General features: G+C 46.7%; 1 protein-coding gene across 1 annotated transcript in view; it reads right to left on the reverse strand.

The window, feature by feature from the left end:
* The window catches only part of csmd2 (CUB and Sushi multiple domains 2), a 2,254,685-nt gene that overhangs the window by 300,490 nt on the left and 1,933,581 nt on the right, over window positions 1-20,614 (reverse strand). The window contains exons 30-33 of the mRNA XM_038801178.1: window positions 19,104-19,298; window positions 10,807-10,923; window positions 9,889-10,002; window positions 391-486 (exon numbers count right to left, since the gene is read on the reverse strand). Coding sequence (XP_038657106.1) covers window positions 391-486; window positions 9,889-10,002; window positions 10,807-10,923; window positions 19,104-19,298 — 522 coding nt within the window. The remainder of the gene's footprint in view (window positions 1-390; window positions 487-9,888; window positions 10,003-10,806; window positions 10,924-19,103; window positions 19,299-20,614) is intronic.

Below are 20,614 nucleotides of genomic sequence, written 5' to 3' on the forward strand. Positions count from 1 at the left end.
CGGGATCAATGACTAGGGGCATAGGGGTAAGAGGTTTGGAGGGGATGTGAGGAAAAGCTTTTTCATCCAGAGGGAGTCTGGAATTCGCTGTCTGAAAGATTGTTGGAGGCAGAGACCCTCAGAATGTTTAAAAAGTATTTAGGTGTGCACTTGCAATCACAATGCATACAAGGCTATGGGCCAAGTGCTGGCAAATGGGATTAGTATAGTTCACAGACGCGATGGGGCAAAGGGACTTTTCTGTGCTGTAGACCTCTATGACTCTATAGTTGGACATCGGGAAAATACCGTTTTCAAAAACAAAAGTGATTGGATCACAGCGACTACACTTTAAATCGAGAAGCTGAATTATTGAACAGGAGGTTTCAGTAGGTGAATCACAAAACATACCTTGATAGACAAAGTGAAACCCTTTCGCTGTGGCATGACTCTTGGCACTAAACTTCATGAGAACTTGATTGGATGTGGCTAGTGGCAAAGATTCTCCTGCAATAAAAGAGAAAATAATTTGAAAGTCGCTTGCTAGTACAGAACCTGTGAAGAGCGATATGCTATTGACACTTTTCATCTTGCACTTATCAGGACAAGAAAAACAAATCTCATAAGGGAATAACAATTTATCCTGCACAAGAAGAGGGTGTTGATTGGTTAGCAATCCTGCTGCGAGTAATTCACCTCCTGACCTCCCCCCCCCCCCCCCCCCCCCCCAAAGCCTGTCCACCACCTACAAGACACAAGTTAGGAGTGTGATGGAATATTCCCCACTTGCCTGGATGAGTGCAGCTCCATCAACACTCAAGGAGCTTCACACCATCCAGGACAAAGCAGCCCGATTGATTAGCACCTCCTACAAAAATATTCACTTCCTTCACCACTGACGCACAGTAGCAGCCGTGTTTACCATCTGCAAGATTCACTTCCGCAACTCATCAAGGCTCCTGAGGCAGCACCTTCCAAAACCATGACAACTACCATCTAGAAGGACACAGGCAGTAGATATATGGGAAAACCACCACAAGGAAATTTCGCTCCAAGTCACTCACCATCATGCCTTAGAAATATATCGCTGTTCATTCATTGTCACCGAGTCAAAATCCAGGATCTCCCTCCCAAGTTGGACACTGGGTGCACCCACACCATATGGACTGCTGCAGTTCTCCATCACCTTCTCAAGGGCTATTAGGGATGGGCAATCGAAACCTATTCTCCACCCAATTGCGTTTCACGATTTCGCAGTCAGGCAACGGAGAATCCTGCCCATAGAATCCTTTACTGTTCTTCCTTGGTTTATATAGGGACTGAATTTCACTGTACCATGTAAAAATCTGCCAGTAATCCAACAGGGTTCAACATTTCTGCAATGATGACATGTTGTTCCTGATGTGTTATCATTGCCTATAACTTGCCATGGTGTTTCGATCGATTGGTCTTAAGGCAATCAAATTCGTAATGAAGAATATAATTTCTGATGTGCGTAAATTTTATCCTGCTTTTACAACTCTCTCATTCATTTTGTTTCTCATCCTCACTGTCAATAACTTGCTTAATGCCGGCAATGTCTTTTTGAAAGCAGTGCTGGCAGCCTGGAAATCCAATCCCGCTCCAGACCTGGTTAATAGTGACACTCCAATTGGACAAAACCACCAATTCTTGCATTTTTCTTGATCTTTTCCTTTGACACACATGCTTTTACCAATTGTCCATGAATAAAATTGATCTTTGAGATTAATGGGAGAACTCAGAGCTTAGAGTTTATCAGTAATTTGAAGGAACATAGGAATTAAGTGGAGTAGACTATTCGACCCCCGAGCCTGCTCCACCATTTAGCTAGATCACAGCTGATCTCTTACCTCAGCATCATTTTCCCGCAGTATCCCCATACCTTTTAATATCTAGAAAAAGGGCAAGTCGGTTTTGGAAACTTTTTGTGAATTTGCATTCATCCAGATTACGTTTGTCAATACAATGAATCTAAACATTTTTCCACATTTTATACCTAAGAAAACATCTGATACTCACAGCCCAGAAAAAGTGTAAAGGCTTCGAGGCCCAGTAATATTATGGCTGTAAAGACTACAGAGTTTCAAAATGGTAGCCGTGGTAGACCTGGAGATGTGCAGGTTAGGTGGATTGGCCATGATAAATTGCCCTTAGTGTCCAAAAGTGCCCTTAGTGTTGGGTGGGGTTACTGGGTTATGGGGATAGGGTGGAGGTATTCACCTTGGGTAGGGTGCTCTTTCCAGGAGCCGGTGCAGACTCGATGGGCTGAATGGCCTCCTTCTGCACTGTAAATTCTATGAAATTCTATGAAAAATGGACAAAATGTCTTATTTGTCGATGGGTTCCAACCGTCCACCTTGGAGGGGGATTCCTTCCCCCCCCCCCCCCCCCCATTGGCAGGAATAGTGATGGGGTGGAAAATTGAGGGGATTCCCAAAACAGCTTTCACACTGGCGGGATTTCCCCACTTGATTGTCCCCACAAATGACGGAATGGGGTTCCAGACATGCAATGATAATATATTGCAATATACATAGTGGGCCTCCCCATTGTATCATCCTTCACATTGGCAATTCCCACTCCCCCCTTCCCCCATCAATGTGCTATCACGTCAGCACCATTTACAACAGGTAATGCTAAACAGGGAACTCGCAAATTAGAACCCACCGTGTTAAACACAGTTAAGCATTGCCCCCCCAGGGGGAAAATGGTAATGCCCAGACAGTTCCCGGCACTGAGGGGAGCGCCATAGGGGAGGTGCTGGGAGTCCCATGGCATGGGGGCAGGGGTGTCCATGATGGTTGCGGGAGGGGGAATGCAGGGGACTCCGTGGTGGTGATTGGGGGGTTTCCATGATGGGGGTGAGGGTTCAGAGATGGTGGGAGGGTGCCCATTTCTGCGGGGTCACTGTTTCTTCTATTTTTAACATCAGGGCGTCCTTGAGAGCTGCTGTTGATGATGGGGCTGGCTCATTCAGAGGGAGCCGCCTCCTATTTACACATCTTCTTTTCCTGCCGAGTTCACACTTTGCTGGAAAATGGCAAAATCCCGCCCCTTGGACGCGATTCTCCAAAAAGGGAGCAAAGTCCCCCGCGAGTGTGTTTAGCTGTGTGTTTCCCAGCACTCATAGTGTAATTCACATTGTATAAGGGGCCTGAACAGGAAACATGCAGCTGAGGCTGCACAAATAGCCACGTTTTGTACATTTTTAAATGGTGTCCCTATCTCCGAAGCCTCCGAAACTATCTCCGACCTCCCCCCCAACACACTATGGAAGGGACACCACCCAAGCCACGCCGAGCACCCTGACCCAATCACATGGCACCCTGGCAGTGCCACCTGGGCACCTTACCAGTGCCAGGCTGATACTCAGGTGGCACTGCCAGGGTGCCGAGGTAGTACTTCCAGGTTGCCCAGGTGACACCAGCAGTGCCAGGGTACCACCCTGCCCAAACCGACCCCCTGGGTGACTCCCACATGTGCCGTTCCGTCTGGCCCCTGTTTGTGGAGACCAGTGCTGAACGGCTCTCACCCAAAGTCTGTGAGGTGACAGGATTGAATCCCAAAGCATCAGGTACCTCGGGAATCTGCACATTAGATTGAGGCTTACTGCTTCACTTGAATATACAGATCTTCCAAAAAGTGATTTCCCTTGCAACATCTTGTGAGATCACGATGAATTTTGCGAGGTGTGGCGAGCCGGGTAGAACCTGGGAGTGGAGTCTCTGGTACCATGATGTATTAGACGGGTTGGTACGACCTTGACTGCAACTGGATGCAGGGAAGCTAGAAACAAACGTCTGACACAGGAGATGATCCAACACTGTTTTATTTAACTATGGACTGCTGTACATGTTCAGCTGTGGGTTGACACTCTACAAATCCAACTGATGACCTCTTACTGGCTTAACCAGACTTACTAGCTACCGCATGGTAATAGTGCTGACTAACATGTGCACTCTGACTGTCTCAGTAGCTGGGTCCTGGGAGTGGAGTCTCCTGCCTTTCATTGGTCACGCTGTGCTGCAGGAGCAGCTTTTCCTGTGCAGTGGGGCTGTTGGATCACATCCCTTATGTCTTTAATATGGAAAAGTCAACTTTTTTCATTTGATGTCGGTATCAACCAAGAAGATTATTTACAAGTTGGGACTGAAACCTGGTGAGGACAGAATTTAAATCAAGGCCGGGATTCTCCGCTGGGGTGATTCTCCGTTATGCCGGCGCTCAGAGCTTTGCTGACGGCGTGGGGCTGCCCCACAATGGGAAACCCCATTGACCGGTCGGCGTAACAGAGAATCCCGCCGGCCGGTCGGGGCAGAAATGCAGCGCGGCGGGGCGGAGAATCCCGCCCCAATTCTCCGTTCATTCATTGTTTCCAATTTTGAGTCAAAAAACAAGTAAAATGAACATCTCCGTATAATTTTCCAATGAACTTGCTGGGACATGTCCAGCCTGCTCTTGAGTTTCCAAAATCGTGCTGTAACTGCAATTTGGAACTAAATGAAGAAGTTTAATTTTGGACATGCATCAACTGGCTTTATTTTGACAGTCCTGGCCATTGCCGTTGTAGAATTAATCGGGCCTGGTAGTAAACTGACATGTGGGACTGGAATAACGATGTGTTAAATAAAATATCACATAAACAGTTTAACACTTCAAATTAGGCTCGGCTCCAAAATGCCAATACATACAACAAATTAGATAGCCAAATCGCTCTAAGAAAAGTGGGGGCAGACATGGGAGAATAGATCTGAGGCCTTCAGCTCTCACTTTCCTATTCAGTTACTTTGTAAAATCTGCTGCAAACTGAGATTCTGTGCACTGATATAAAAGTGCCTGAGAAAACGTGGAGCCTCGGCCACGGCAAGCTGGTGTTCCATTGAACCCATAGAATCCCAACGGTGCAGAAGGAGGCCATTTGACCCATCGGGTCTGCATCAACCCTCTGAAAGAGCATCTTACCTCGGCCCACACACCTATCTATCTCCGTAACCCAATAACACCAACTAACCTTTTTTGACACTAAGGGTCAATTTAGCATGGCCAATCGCCTAACCTGCACATCTTTGGACTTACTCTGACACCTAATCTTCACTTTGCATTGAGCTTTATCCAGGGCAGTTTTTAAGCAAATGGCCTTTTGGAATCATGTCAGGCTTTGTGAAGCTGTTGGTCAGCTTTTGCCAGTTTTCTAGGTCAGCAGGTGTATTCAGTTGAGCCAGATTTCCTTGTTTAAAGGTTGACAGAAACAACTTCATTGGAATGACCTATTTATATGTATTGTTGAATTTGGGTCCAACATGTCAAAGAACTTGGATAAGTTATAATTTGGACAAATAACTGAATGGCCTACTTCTGTTCATACTTTTATGATCTCAGTGGATCATGAATTTGCTTCCTGTACCTCAGTACACTGATATTTATTCTTAGAACATAGATTGAACTGAAGATCAGAAACTCTCACAGCTATCACTGACTATTCATGGTGACACTGTTTGCTCAAGGGTTTTCAGCAAAGGTGCCAGCATCTGGGTCCTTTGACTCGAAATGATACCTTGATTAGTTGTACTGATGAGAGTCCCATTTATCAGTGAATGCATGACACATTAGACCAAATTCACTGCCTCCTCTATCTGGGATAGATTTGATACAGGAGGAACAGTGGTGTATTGAAAATTGGACTGGGCATTTTGTTTGCTTGACACTATATCATCCATGAGCAGAGGGAGTCTGCTCAGAAGAGAGTAAATAATAAAGGATCCATGTTTATCAGCTCATGCTGTTCCCAATCCCAATATCTTTGGCTGAATATATAGTTGATTCGGTCTCAAGACTTCATGCAGACTGATAGAATGAAAGTCTCCTCTCTCTTAACAGTTCCAATGATCCTACATCAAGTGAGTTTTGGTGTTCTTAGTCCAGGTGTCAAGAACGTGGGTGCAGATATAAAACTAACCATTAATCAACCCAAACTAGTAACATAAGCTCACAAGGCCGTACAAACTATGGTTTAATAAACAACACATACTCAGGCTGGTACAGTAGATTATCATACTGTGCTACAGCACATTCGTGAGTCAGGGCTAAGTGAGCTTTACCTTGAACGTTACTATTTATAACTGAACTGAAACTGCTTGAACATAACAAGCGTGATTCTCTGACCTCCCAACCGTATGTTTCTCGGCAGCAGGAGGCGGTAGGGCAGCACGGTAGCATTGTGGATAGCACAATCGCTTCACAGCTCCACGGTCCCAGGTTCGATTCCGACTTGGGTCACTGTCTGTGCGGAGTCTGCACATCCTCCCCGTGTGTGCGTGGGTTTCCTCCGGGTGCTCCGGTTTCCTCCCACAGTCCAAAGATGTGCAGGTTAGGTGGATTGGCCATGCTAAAATTGCCCTTAGTGTCCAAAATTGCCCTTAGTGTTGGGTGGGGTTACTGGGTTATGGGGATAGGGTGGAGGTGTTGACCTTGGGTAGGATGCTCTTTCCAAGAGCCGGTGCAGACTCGATGGGCCGAATGGCCTCCTTCTGCACTGTAAATTCTATGTATCTATGTATGCCATTTCCTAGTGGCCGGCTACTCTGCTCCCGGTGCTGTCAATAGCATCTCCTATTGAAGCCAGCCCATGCTGCTGGGAAAGCCGCGGGTGGAGTGCGCTGCCGACGGGACCAGAGAATCCCTCCCCCCCAGTGAATGCCGGAGAATTCTGGCCAATATCAGTTGCCAAAAAAGGAGAAAGTATTTCATTCACCGGGATTGACATTTCGCACCTTGATAACAACAATTTGCATTCATATAGCATAAGGCACTTCAGAAAATGGCAGCAGTCAAGAATTGACACTGTGCCACATCAGCAGCTATGAGGACAGAAGACCAAATGCTAAGTCAAAGAGGTAGATTTTAAGGAGTGTGTTTTAGGAAGAGAGTAAGTTGAGAAACAGAGACCAGTTTACGGAGGGAATTTCTTAGCTCAGAGATTTAGCAGAAAGTTTGGCCGCCAATGGTGAAGTGATTAAAATAGGGGATGCGGAAGAGGTCAGAATTGAGAAGCACAGTGATCCCAGAGCATTGTACTGCTGAAGGAGGCTACAGAGATAGCGAGGCCACACAAGGATTTTAAAACAAGACGAAGAATTTTAAAATGGAGGCTGAAAGGGGAACAAAGAACAAAATAACAACGAAAAGTAAAGCACAGGAACAGGCCCTTCGGCCCTCCAAGCCTGTGCCGACCATGCTGCCCATCTAAACTAAAATCTTCTACACTTCCTGGGTCCGTAACCCTCTATTCCCACCCTATCCATGTATTTGTCAAGATGCCCCTTAAATGCCACTGTGGTATTGTGCGAAGCAAATAATGGCATGATGGGAAAACTAGTCAAGCTTTCTTGGTATAATTAAATTTAAACTGACTTCGCATAACCTAAGGCACAAATACAAGCAGCCAAGGTCAACTTGACCCGAGAACTGGCTGACTCTAAACTCGGATAAGGCGCGTTCGTCATAAGACCAGAGCATTCTAAATACATACGATAAGTTAAAAACTTGTCTCTTTCCGTACATAAACAAATTTGCTCCATCTCTTAAACATGTACCAAAGACAAGATAATGATATGCGACCCCGAGTCCTCTAAAGGTCAGCAAGGTGACGCCATTGTAATAATTATTACTTATGTTTTACTTTTGATCAAATTCCTGACCAAGCTGTATTCATGTTATCTTGATCCTATAATGTATAAAAATCGTCTTATTCTTTTGTGATATTGCAGACTTGGAAGAGAACCAGCAGTTTGTACTTGACTGCCTTCCGACTCCAAGTCTCAGCCATACTGCTAGCAGTTGAAATTCATAAATAAAGTTTAGTTTTGCTTACCTAACGAACGTTGTTTGAATCTTTCTATCACAGTCCAGAAGCGGGGAAAATATTGACTACGACACCACCACCTGCTTCCACCACCTCCTCTGGCAGCGAGTTCCAGGTATTAATGTATTAATACCAAAGAGTATAGCGGTGATGGGTGGATGGATGCATGGGACCTGCTGCAAGTTAAGACATGGGCAGCAGAATTTTTGATGACCTCAGGTTTGTGAGGGATGGGCGATGGGAGGTTGGACAACCATTAATAGTCAAGTCTATAAGTAACAATGGCATAGTTGAGGGATTCAGCAGATGGGCTGAGGTAGAGATAGAGTTACCAATGTTATGGAAGTGGAAGCAATTTGTCCGGCTGATGCGGAGGTCGTGTGGCTGGACGATCACCAATTTGTGAACGGTCTGGCTCAGCCTCAACCATTTGTCAGGGAGAGGGATAAAAAAGAGTTTGTGGTAGGGGCTGAAGACAATGCGTGGGATTTTCCAGCTGTCCCCTCTGGCGGGATCTTCCAGCCTCGCCGGCGGTGGCCCCTGCCATGGGTTCCCTGGTGTAGAAGGGTGCCAACAACGGGAAACCCCGTTGACAGCGGTGGGACCAAAATAAGGGAATGAAGACGAGCACCATTACACTATCTTGCATCTCGGGCGGGATTCTCCGACCCCCTGCCGGGTGGGATAATCGCCGGGGGGCGGCGTGAATCCCGCCCTGGCGGTGGCTGCCGAATTCTCCGGTGCCGGTTTTTCGGCGGGGGCAGGAATCGCGTCGGTCGGGGGCCGTTGGCAGCGGCCCCCCCAGGCGATTCTCCGCCTCGCGATGGGCCGAGCGGCTGCCCGCTTTCAGCTATTCCCGCCAGCATAAATCAAACCAGGTCCGTACCGGCGGGACCTGGCTCTGCGGGCTAATGTTGGGCCAGCTCTGCCCCTGCAAAAAATGGTCAGCTCCAATGGCCTGGAGGAATGTATGCTCGTCAAGTGCTGGATGTCGGGCAATCTGAATTCATGGGCAGTGGATGAGCTAAAGATGAAAAAGGTTATCAACTAGTTAAAACTAGTTTTAATATAACTGCATGTGACTTACCCAGGCGCCTTTTAAAGGCCATAGTGAATCCTTTATTTGCCTTTATCTGTGCATGATTATTTGGTTTAGTATTCAGGTCTTAGGTAGATGTGATTAATTCACCAGTTTCAAATTGGGCAATGTGTAATGAACAAAAAACAAGGTTAGAATGGACTGATTGTGACAAAAGTATGCTGCTCTGAAGGCCGGGACTGTACACTATGCAGAAGCAGAACAAAAGGAGGTCAGCTTCAGGGAGTTAAAATACTTGACTAAGCTAAAATCTTTTCTGAAATTCTAGCTCACAAGGGACTCAGATTTAATTCTTGAATGTGTGAACTTTAGAAGCATTGCTTATGCTGATAGAACCAGTAAAATCAGATCCTTTTGGAAAGCTCACTTTCTGTATGAACCATTTAAATGTATTTTTGAAATTGCTTTCACCCCTTTACATTGTATTCCTGTCCATATTAGCAATGTGGCCCTTTAATTGAACAATTAGTTGGATCAGAATAACTGTGCTTTGACAAGATTTGCTTACAGAAATCACAGATAAGAAATAGAAGCAGCAGTTGATCACATGGTCCCTTGAGCCTATCCCACTATTCAATATGATCATGGCTTCTCTTCTGCCTTAACTCCACTTTACTGCTCGCTCCTCACACCTCTACATTCCCTGCAAGACCAAAAATCTACCTCTCTTTGCCTTAGGTATACTCAGTGATAATAGTGCAGCACTCTCATTGTACAGATGCTGCACCAGTCACTTGCTCTGCACTGGCGGAATCAAAATGTCGGGGAACAATATTTCATTGCATACGGCTTGTTAAGAGCACCATAATGCACTCCCTTTTCATTTTCCACTTTAAGCCCTTGAATTAGTGGAATATAGACTAGCTTTCAACTGTACTCCAAAATAATTTGTTTGTATGTGATTTAGCAACTAGTGATATGGAATTACCTGTATGGGAGCCAGAGAGTGAGCTGAGGAGCCGTGAATGTTGGGTTGGACCATCATGCACTTCCACGACATCATTCAGAGCTGTTTGAAAATATGTAAACTGGCCAAATACCACTGAATAGGAGGAAAAGAAAATACATTCATTTAGCAAAGAGATGCCAACAGATTAAAATTCAAACGTTCAGGCCTCTCAGAATTACTTTCTAGTCAGATTGGTTTAGAATACCCATCAACAGAACAAACAAAAAAAAATAAATAAATTTGATTGACAGTCCTCAACATTGTTCCAATGACTCCCGCATCTGTGCAAGGACTGAGAAAAGAAAAAAGTAATAGTTTGAAGGATGTGGTGGTATGATTTGCATAGCTGTCTGCCATTGGTGCAGAACACCGGCTTACCATTGGCCCTGGTCGGTCATGTGCTTCTCGACCGATTGGTTGAGACCAGTCATGTGACGGCTCTCCGATTGGTCGAGAGGCTGAGTTAACCACGCCTCCAGATCGAGGTATAAATAACCAGAACGCCCGGCGGTCGTCCATTTACTGTAGTCGACCGCAGGGCTAACTTCTAGCTTATTAAAGCCTAACTTTTGTACAGCAACTCGTCTCGCGTTCGATTGATGGTTCATCAAAGGACACAGATAATGTGATTACAACATGACTCACTGTGCAACTGATGAGTCTTTTACGAACGCAAAGCTAATTTAACAAATAATAATGGATAGGGAAAGAGGAATTGGGAATAATTGCTGAGTAACATACAAAAACAGAAATACTGCATTGAAATTGCAACCTCTTAGCAGGTCACCTTTATAATAATATAGAATGGGAACCGTGCAATGAAAATGTATGCTTGTATAGATGATCAGGAATCATTTAATTCTGGTAAGGTTGTTTCAATGAGAGAGACATCCATACCATAGTCCTTAGGCACAATAATGGAATATAAACATGTCTGTCCACCAGTGTAGTTCTTTGGGTAGTTTGGAGATAAAATCACTCCTTCTGATACAGAGTATTGACCTCCACATGGTGCTGGAAAATAAAGCAGAAAATGATTTCAAAAATGGCATAAAATGCAACAATAACCCGATCTAATATAGGGTGGTGGAGATTTCTCTTTGACTGGCAACACATTATGCATTAATAAATCCCCATTCTAGTATTTTCTGACTATATAAATTGAACCATAATTCAGTAGTCTGTGAACATTCATTACATCCAATTGTTACTTTTCCCACCTCGAAGGTGGGAATGTTGCCCAGGCTGCTGTACTTCCAGTTTTGCAGCTCCAGAAACACTGCCACCAATCTTCCGAGGTTATATCTACCAGCCTTTATGGCGACTGTCTTTTCCATTCCTTGGGATATATTTCTCCTCAAGGCACAGAGAAAGCTTCAGCAAACATCAGCAATGCACAAAGAATTGAGGAATTGTTCGAGATATCAATGCACACAATGAGTAAGATTCATAAGAAGGTGTTAATACGAACCCACACTATTTTTAAAAAGAAGACACTTTGGGTCCAACTTTAAGTGGCAGTATTCACTCAGCCCTGCAAACTTTCCCGTTGGCTCAGTAACCAAAATGAAACTGTTCATGTATGGCTGGACATGACACATGTCCAATCACAAAGCTTTAACATGAAAAGGCCTCATGGAAAAGTCACTCCTTTGTTTAAAGTCCGATGCTCCTCCACTGTCCCAATGAATTGCAAATGCCCACAACATGGTGTGTGTCAAAAGATAGTAAATGGAGAAAGTTGGCACTGTAACATCTGAAGTAGACTATCAGGGAGGTAATACCATACACAATCTTACAATATCAGCATAATTTCTTCTGTTTCCTATTTCAATAAAGGTGTTACATCAGGGATGAAAGGACAGGGATTCACTAAAATTAATGTAAGCAAAATAACACTATCAAGACAATAGTAATGAAAAAGTAAAAACCCCCAGCACCAATTTCCATCTCCGGGTTTAAAGGAAGTTGGTTAGAATATCGCAGATTTCTCTAGTTTTCCAAAGTTCTCTTAATTCAGGAATTGCGGGCTGGATTCTCCGGTTGCCGAAATCACATTCGGCGAATGGCCGGAAAATCATATTTTCGGACAGAATCGGGGCGGCGGTGCTTTTGTGATGCTCCACCCCCTCCAAAGCGGCGTACTCGGAGAATTGCCCGAGTTCCACCACACCCTCCCCCCCCCCCCACCCGATTCTCCACCTCCGACCGGCCGAGTTCCCAACGGCGTGGGACACGTGTGGTCTCTTCCATCAGGAACTCAGCATTGCAGGTGTGGACTCAGTCCAGCGGCGCCACATTCGGGGGAGGGCCGATCCACGGGCAGCGGGGGACATTATTCGGGGTTGGCGGCACTGTGGTGTGGCGGCCCGGGGCTTGCGGGCTGGCCAAAGTGGGGGGACTATTTTACAGGCCGGGTCCGCGAGCGGATTCCGTCACGAAGCATGGCGTGGCCGCTGCAGGCAGCTGCCATTCGCATGTGTGGCCATGGACCCGGCAAGTCTCCGGGACATATCGGCAGCGAGAGCCGGGAGCACTATGCTGCCATCCTGCTAGCCCCCAGAAAAACGGGGAATCGGTGACCGTTTTGCACCAGTTTTCCACCGTTCCCACGCCGGCGTGGGGACATAGTCTCCAGATCGGAGAATCCAGCCCTGCTTCTCTGAGATTGGAAAACTGTGCATGTCACTCTGCCATTGAGGAAAGTGGAGAGGGGAAAGCCACAGGACAATAGAAAAGTTATCTTAACATCTGCTTTGAGGAAATCATTCAGGTCTTTTATAAGAATAGGGTGGCTGAACACCTTGAAACTTATCAGCTGATCAGAGAGAGCCAGCTTAGATTTGTAAAAGTTACATCATGACTGATGAATCAGATTGAATTTTTGAAGAGGTAGCTATAAATTAGTAGACAGGGGAATTATGGTCAGGATTCTCTGACATCGATGGGCCACTTGGCCCAGCGATTCAGTGGCCCACAGGGGGCCAGCATGGCGCAGGAGCGCTCCACACAGCTCTGGCGCCGAAACGCGGCCCTGCACTGCCGTGCAACATGGCGTAGCGACACAGCGGGCCCACGCGGAAGAAGGTAAGCCCTCCCCCAGATTCATGCGCGCCCGCCGATTGGTTGCCCCCGATTGCGGGCTTGGCCATCGTGGAGGCCCCCCCCAGAGTCTGATTCCCCCCCCCCCCCCCCCCCCCCCCCGGCCACCAGGACAGCTACCACGGCCGCGGGTCCGAGTTCCTGCCGGGCGGTACTACATGTGAACCACGCCGGCAGAACTTGGCGGGAGCTTAGCTGGTCGACTGCGGGGAATCGCCGCGTCGACCGCACGCATGCGACTGCCGCCGATTCTCCGGTCGCCGGAGAATCACGTCCCGGTGTCAGAGCGGAATTTCCGGCATCAACGGCGATTCTCCGACCTGGCGCGGGCTTGGAAAATCCCAGCCTATATGATATTTATATGGACCTCCAGCAGGTATTCGATGAAGTGCCTTATAAAAAACTGTGAATAACTAATGCTGGAGCTCATGGAATTGAAGATAAATTATTGACCTGGTTTGGAAATTGGTTGAGTAGCAGGGAACAGAGAGTGGGTATAATGCATGGGTACTCTAATTGGCAGGATGATACCAGTTGTTTTCTATAAAGATTTGTATTGGAGCATCAACGATTCACTGTTTTTATTAAATACATAGATGATGGAACAGTAAATTACATAACCAAGTTTGCCAATGCCACAAACAAATGGCATTATAAACAGTGTGAATGGAAACACAAAATTACAAATGGATATACAGTAATAGATTAAGTGAATGGGAAAAACTGTGGCAAGTAGATTTCAATGGAGACAAATGTAAAGTCATCCACTTGGATATGAAAAGGTTACAACATGAGGCTTATTAAATAATGTAAATCTAGAAACAGCAGAAATCCAAAGAGACTCGGGGGCAGATCATTCAAACGCCATAATCAAAAGGGCTAATGGCATGCCAGTTTTTCTAACTAGAAGACCAGAGTACAAGGGTGTGGAGCTTATATTTCACTCACACAAAACTCTGAGTAAACCACACCTGGAGAAATGGGAGCAGTTCTGGGCACTGCACCTCAGGTAGAATAGTCGGCTTTGAAGGAAATGCAGCAGGGATTGATTAGTACGATACCTGAAACCAAGGGTTACATTACAAAGAGAGATTGTACAAACTATGTTGTATTTGCTAGAAATCAGAAGGTTAAGTGGTTGTTTGATCCAAATTTCAAATTATTAGGGGAACAGGTAGGGTAGATGGAGAGAAACCGTTTTCAATGGTTGGGCATCCTGGAACGAGGAAGGAATCTTCTGAAAATTAGAGCCTAAATTTTCAAATTAGGAAACACTTCTGCACACAAAGGGTGGCATAATTTCAGAATTCTTTCCTATATGTGGTCATTAATGCGAGACCGCTGGTTAATTTCAAATCTGAGATTGATGAGCAAGACATATTATGGGATGCAGGACCAAGAGTTTATGTCAAGGTAAGTCACAGATGAGTTATGGGCCAGGATTATCCCACCCCACCACGGGATAAGACCGGAAAATACAGACAGCCAGCCAAACATCCATTGACTTCGGCAGCGTTGGTGGTCTGGAAGATCCCGTCAATGATCTCACTCAACAGCAGAACAGCTGAACCCCCCGGGGCTAGGAGCGGCTGTGCGCAAATCACGGGCGCCGGGCCTTGACGCTTGCGCCAAAGTGGCACGCCGAGAATGACGCGGCCGGCGGCGCCTAAGTGACATCAGCCGCGCATGCGCAGGTTGGCCGGCGGCAACCCACGCATGCGCGGTTGCCGTCTTCCCCTCCGCTGTCCCACAAGACATGGCGGCTTGATCTTGCGGGGCGGCGGAGGGAAAAGAGTGTGTCTCTTAGAGGCGCCGGCCCGACGATCAGCCCCACACTTATCTGTCGCGCGCTGTTCACGCTGGCAGCGACCAGGTGTGGTTGGCGCCGGCGTGAACCGGTCAGGTTCGTCAGGCCGCTCGGCCCATCCGGGCCGGAGAATCGGCGGTCGCCATGAAAAACGGCGAACAGCGATTCTCCGAGCGCCGTGTCACAAAACGCGACACGCTATTTTGGGGGGGGTGGGAGAATCGCGGGTGGTGTCAGGGCGGCGTGGCGTGATTCGCCCGGCCCTCCCGTGATTCTCCCACCTGGCATGGGGAGCGGAGAATCGCGGCCCTGACCTGTGGACAGGCTTTGGGGAATCAGGAGGTGAGTTACTCACTGCAGGATTCCTATCCTCTGATCTGCTCTTCTAGCAACAGTGTTTATACGGCTAGTTTAGTTCAGTTTGTGGTCAATGGTAACCCTCAGGATGTTGACAGTGGGGGATTCAGTGATGGTAATGCCATTGAATATCAAGGGGTGATTGTTTGATTCTCTCTTTTTGGAGATGGTCATTGTCTGGCACTTGTGTCATGTTAATGTTGCTTGCCACTTGTCGGCTCAAGTCTGGATATTGTCCAGGTCTTGGTGTATTTGCACGTGGACTACCTTAGTGTCTGAGGATTCATGAATGGTGTTGAACATTGTGCAATCATCAGCGAATATTCCCACATCTGGTGCTGGATTCTCCCCTACCCGGCGTGACGGGGGGTCCCGGCGTAGGGGAATGGCGCCAACCACTCCGGGGTCGGGCCTCCCCAAAGGTGGGGAATTCTCCCCACCTTTGGGGGCTAGCCCCGCGCCGGAGCGTTTGGCAGCAGAAGACTGGCGCAAAAAACCGGCGCCCCCGGCAGCGGGGCTGGCTGAAAGGCTTTCGCCGGTCGGCGCATGCGCCCGCAGTGACGTCAGCGGCCAGCTGCCGCTGACGTCACCACCGGCACATGCGCGATGTGGGTTTCTCTTCCGCTTCTCCGCCATGGCGGCCGCGGAAAGAGAAAGAGTGCCCCCAGGGCACTGGCCCGGAGTCTGGGCGGGGGGCGCTGATCGCGGGCCAGGCCACCGTGGGGGCACCCCCCGGGGTTCGATCGCCCCCCGCCCCCCCCAGGACCCCGGGGCCCGCTCGCGCCGCTGATCCCGCCGTTACAGAGGTGGTTCAAACCTCGGCGGCGGGAGAGGCCTCCTAGCGGCGGGACTTCGGCCCATCCAGGCCGGAGAATCACCGCAGCGGCCTCGCCGATCGGAGTGGCGAGATTCCCGCCACCGTCACTTCCAGGGTGGCGGAGAATCTCTGCCACGGCGGGGGCGGGATTTACGGCGGCCCCAGGCAATTCTCCGACCCTGCTGGGGGTCGGAGAATTTCGCCCGTGACCTTATGTTGAAAGGAAGGTCATTGTTAAAACAGCCGAAGAAGATTGGGCCTAGGACACTACCCTGAAGAACCCTGAGTTAGATGGCCTAGCCCCGTTCCTACATGTTAGCCTGTTCATTTTTAAGTTCATTAACTCTAATGTTGTAAGTGCACATGGAACAATGACTTATGAAAGCATTAAAACATGTATTTATTATCACTAACAGTTATTTGTACCCTCAATTTTTCCAATGTGCCAAAATTAATTATATTTATAAACTAAATGCACTCAGATTATTGAGTTATTTATTAGGAAACCAGAGTTAAAAGGAAATTAGCTTTTTAATGATTAAATGCAAAAAATACCAAATCATATTTCAAACATTATATTCAGGTAGAATGGTCAGATTAAAATTTAGATCATGAAAGCATGCTGATTAGAATAGTGCATAATGAACAAGTCAATACAAAGAATCAGTGTACAGTGGCAGGTTAAAATTATTTTGAAAGTAACAGTCCTTTTCATTTTCATGTCATTAATGTTCCTAACTCAAGACTATCAGTATATTAGTCGGCTCTTTTGTGGTGTTGCATGGAGCGAGCCAGAGATGTTATTTTCTAATTACAGGGGTGCTTTATAGCATCACTAGAAATTCCAGGTAAAAATTAAATTTAACAAGAGTCCTATTGCTCATGTCTGAGTCACTTGATTTTGCATGAGAAGTGTGTGACAAAAAGCAAGGAATGAATATCAGAGACTGGATTCTCTGCACCCGACACCGAAATCCCGACCGGTGCTGAGGCAAAGAATCCATTTCCCCGCACGGAATGAGGACCGGCGCCTGTTCCCCAATTCTGCGGGCCCCGAAAAGCGACGTACTCAAGAGAGTATGCCACGCCGCAAAGCACGTACCTGTGGCCATTGCTGGAGGCCCGCTTCGCCACCGAGCGGCCGAAGTCCCGACGGCGTGGATCACTCATGGTCCTGCCGATCGGGATACTAGCATGGCGGCTGCGGACTCAGTCCGCGGCCGCCCTGGTCAGGGGCGGGCTGATTGGAGGCCTTATACGTGGCCGGGCAATGTTTGGGCGGGCGGTAAGGGACGGGCGTGCGGCTGATCTGGGGGTCTATTTTTAATGTGCAGCTCCGCGGTCTGAGTCCGCCATGGAGCATGGCGCGGCCGCTGGAGGCTGCCGCCATGCACATGCACGACCTCCGACCCGGAAGTGCGGGGGCCCATATCTGCAGCAAAAGCTGCTAGATTTACGCCGGGTCCCTACTAGTCCCCAGCAGGGCTAGGAATATGTGGCCCTTTCATACCAGATTTTCTGGCGTGAAAGTCCACAGATTTTACGATGGCATGGGGACATAGTCCCAAAAATAGAGGATCCAGCCCTGGATACTTCAGAAGAAACAAATATCAAATAATTCAAATCAGACAAAAAAAAATGAAATTATAATTTGAGGAAAATAGGGCATGTTGCAGTTGCCTGTTAATTAATAATCAATAATCTTTATTATTGTCACAAGTAGGCTTACATTAACACTGCACTGAAGTTACTGTAAAATTCCCCTAGTCACCACACTTCGGCGCCTGTTCGGGTACAGTGAGGGAGAATTCAGAATGTCCAATTCACCTTGTGGGAGGAAACCGGAGCACCCGGAGGAAACCCACGCAGACACGGGGAGAATGTGCAGACTCCGCACAGGCAGTGACCCAAGCCTGGAATCGAACCCGTGTCCCTGGCGCTGTGCAGCAACAGTGCTAACCACTGTGCTACATGCCGCCCATGGGCATAAAAGGACAACAAAGCCCAGTTTCCAAAATGAATCTTGGGGAAGCTTAAGCCCCTGAAAGGGGTAACCCGTAGAAATAAATCTTTGCAAGGATATGAAACACTATCGAGACAGCTTTACCAGTAACGTTTGTCATTAAATATGAATTATTAATTTATGATGTGATTATATTCGGAACGCTATCTTTTGAAAATTCAGAAAACATGCTCACCACTGATAACATTTTGCAAAATGGTCTCCTGAGTGATATGATGGGCTGGTTTTCCAATGTTTACAATGTTTACTGGCTGCAGTTTTGTAACTATTTTCTTGCTCTTTCATGAAACCCACCAATTAACATTTATTTTTATGTTTTTTTATTCCCAGCTAATAGGCATCTTTTTCAGATGCAACATTGGGTTCCACCCAATGACTGCGGTTCACGAAAAGAGAATGGGCACTTGCTCTTTCACAATATGATCTTTGAGCCAAGTGAATACTGTCGAGCATGACTGCGCATAGACATGTGTGTCAATCCTGATTCTCTTGTCCAGTAACAGCCAGTGACACAAAGAAACACAACACAAGAGCATAAATATTTTCATTCAGTGCATGGATGGAAATCTGGCCTGGCAGATCACCCAGCCATTATAGAACTTATCTGGTTTGCAGATCACAGAATATAAGTTGGGCGGGTTGTAAAAGGAGCAGGAAGATCTGTTCTGTGGGATCATCAAAAATGTAATGAAGACAAAAAAAAATCATTAAAACGTCGCTGCTGTGAATCCTATAATGAGACTTCAATACCAACCATATCATTCAGGGAGTTGATAAGGATATAATCATTGTGAGAAAAATTAGAGAGTGAATGTCAGCAGTTTCCAATTTTATAAATTTGTTGTGTGGAGATTCATCAAGAAAAAATGAGTTGCCCAGGCACCTGGGCACGAATGGTGTATGCTATGTTGGCATCTGCAAAACCAGAACAGAAATGGTTTATAAAATAGAATGGTGGAGGGGAAGAAACAGGGGACTAAAATATTGACATTTTTGCTTATAGCAAGAGAATGGTGATTACTACCATTGCAAACTGAATTTTGTACATATATATTTGGAATGATCCTTTCCACATAAAGTGCAGTTACCTGAACAGGATGGAACAGGCTTGTTCCAGGAAGGCTTCCCATCTCCTCCCATGATGCAAGTCAGAGTTGAATAACCAACAATCTCATAGCCGCTGTCACAGTAAAAGGTCACTGTGGATCCAAGTTTGAGGTACGTTCCCACCCTTGTGCCATTCTTAATGGTTCCAGGGTCAAAGCAAGATTCTCTGGGGTTTTCTTTAATAAAAAAAAATGCATTGAAATTGTTAATTACTTGACTGTTTATTTATTTGCAAAAATGAATTACATTAATGTTCAATGATGACAAACCCTGGAAAGGTTATGTCCACTCTGTAACTGTATTATTAAAGGCAATTTGTGATGTTACAGCACAATGAACTCAAATGAAACAGTTGCTTCTTACAACACATTTTCCTGGATATTCTGAGCTATAAATTGATGGTGCTCACCTGGCCAGTTGTCAAATACAACTTGGTTGCATGTTAGTTAGGAATCCGGGAGTGGGGATTTGGTGGAGATGATGGTGGAGAATCACAACAAATGTAAAAAAGTCATGGATGTTTATATATAAAACGTGATTTAACAAAAAAAAGTCCCGTTTTGGACATATTTCTTGGAGGCTGAGAACTACCCTGCTACTGTATTAAACGAGACTCAGCAAGGAATGTCCCACCAAGGCCAGATCTACATTCATTTCCTGAGCTGAGCTCGTCAGTGCAAGAAGAGACTGCGGCTCCATTTGTAATTGCCGCCCCAATCTCTCAACACCCCACCACAGCATCTGGACCCCCACGCCCTCTCCAATGTCCCAACCTACCCATTACGGGGTGCCCAAGCCCCCTCTCACCCCACTTCATTAGGGCAGGGCAACCCCGGGCTCGATCCCCAGCACAGGCAACTTGGCAAGGGTAATCACTGACCCTTCAGAAATTGGCCAAGCCCGAGCAATGGTGAGGAAATGGCATCACTGGTACATGCTGTGGTGAATGAGATTCACACGGTATTTTCAGTTACCAATGTCACTCTGTTCTCATTGTATATACGTACTGATATTGTAAGTGCAGTTGCACTACGTGACCACCAGGGGAGTAGCTCTGGGAGTACTCGAGAGTTTGTACTGGGCTCCCCCCTTGGCTCCACCCAGAACTCCTCCCCCTGGAGCTGCTGTATAAAGATCCGTGCCACAGAGCCAGCCAGCCAGTTCATCGAGAGTTCAACGGCGAATAGGCTGGCTCTGTTGTAAGTATATGAAAACCGCTATTTTAATCCTACAAGCACGTGTCCGTAGAATTGATGGTTCCATCACATGCAACTTGTGTAAATGACTCACTGGCATTGGTCGGGGAAATCAACATTATCGTATCTGTTCACTTTTGACATTGCAGAAGGTAAAGGCACATGATTTGAGGAAGAGGTTTCACAATGGAGGAGGAGTGCCCCAGCTTGTTCTTGTGGTTGTCCTGAAGAAAGCGAATGATGGAAATCAACAGGATGGCACCGTGAGAACCAAATAGGTAATGGAGGTTTAATGA

This window comes from Scyliorhinus canicula, chromosome 1, assembly GCF_902713615.1.
Source record: "Scyliorhinus canicula chromosome 1, sScyCan1.1, whole genome shotgun sequence".
NCBI classification, from domain to species: domain Eukaryota; kingdom Metazoa; phylum Chordata; class Chondrichthyes; order Carcharhiniformes; family Scyliorhinidae; genus Scyliorhinus; species Scyliorhinus canicula.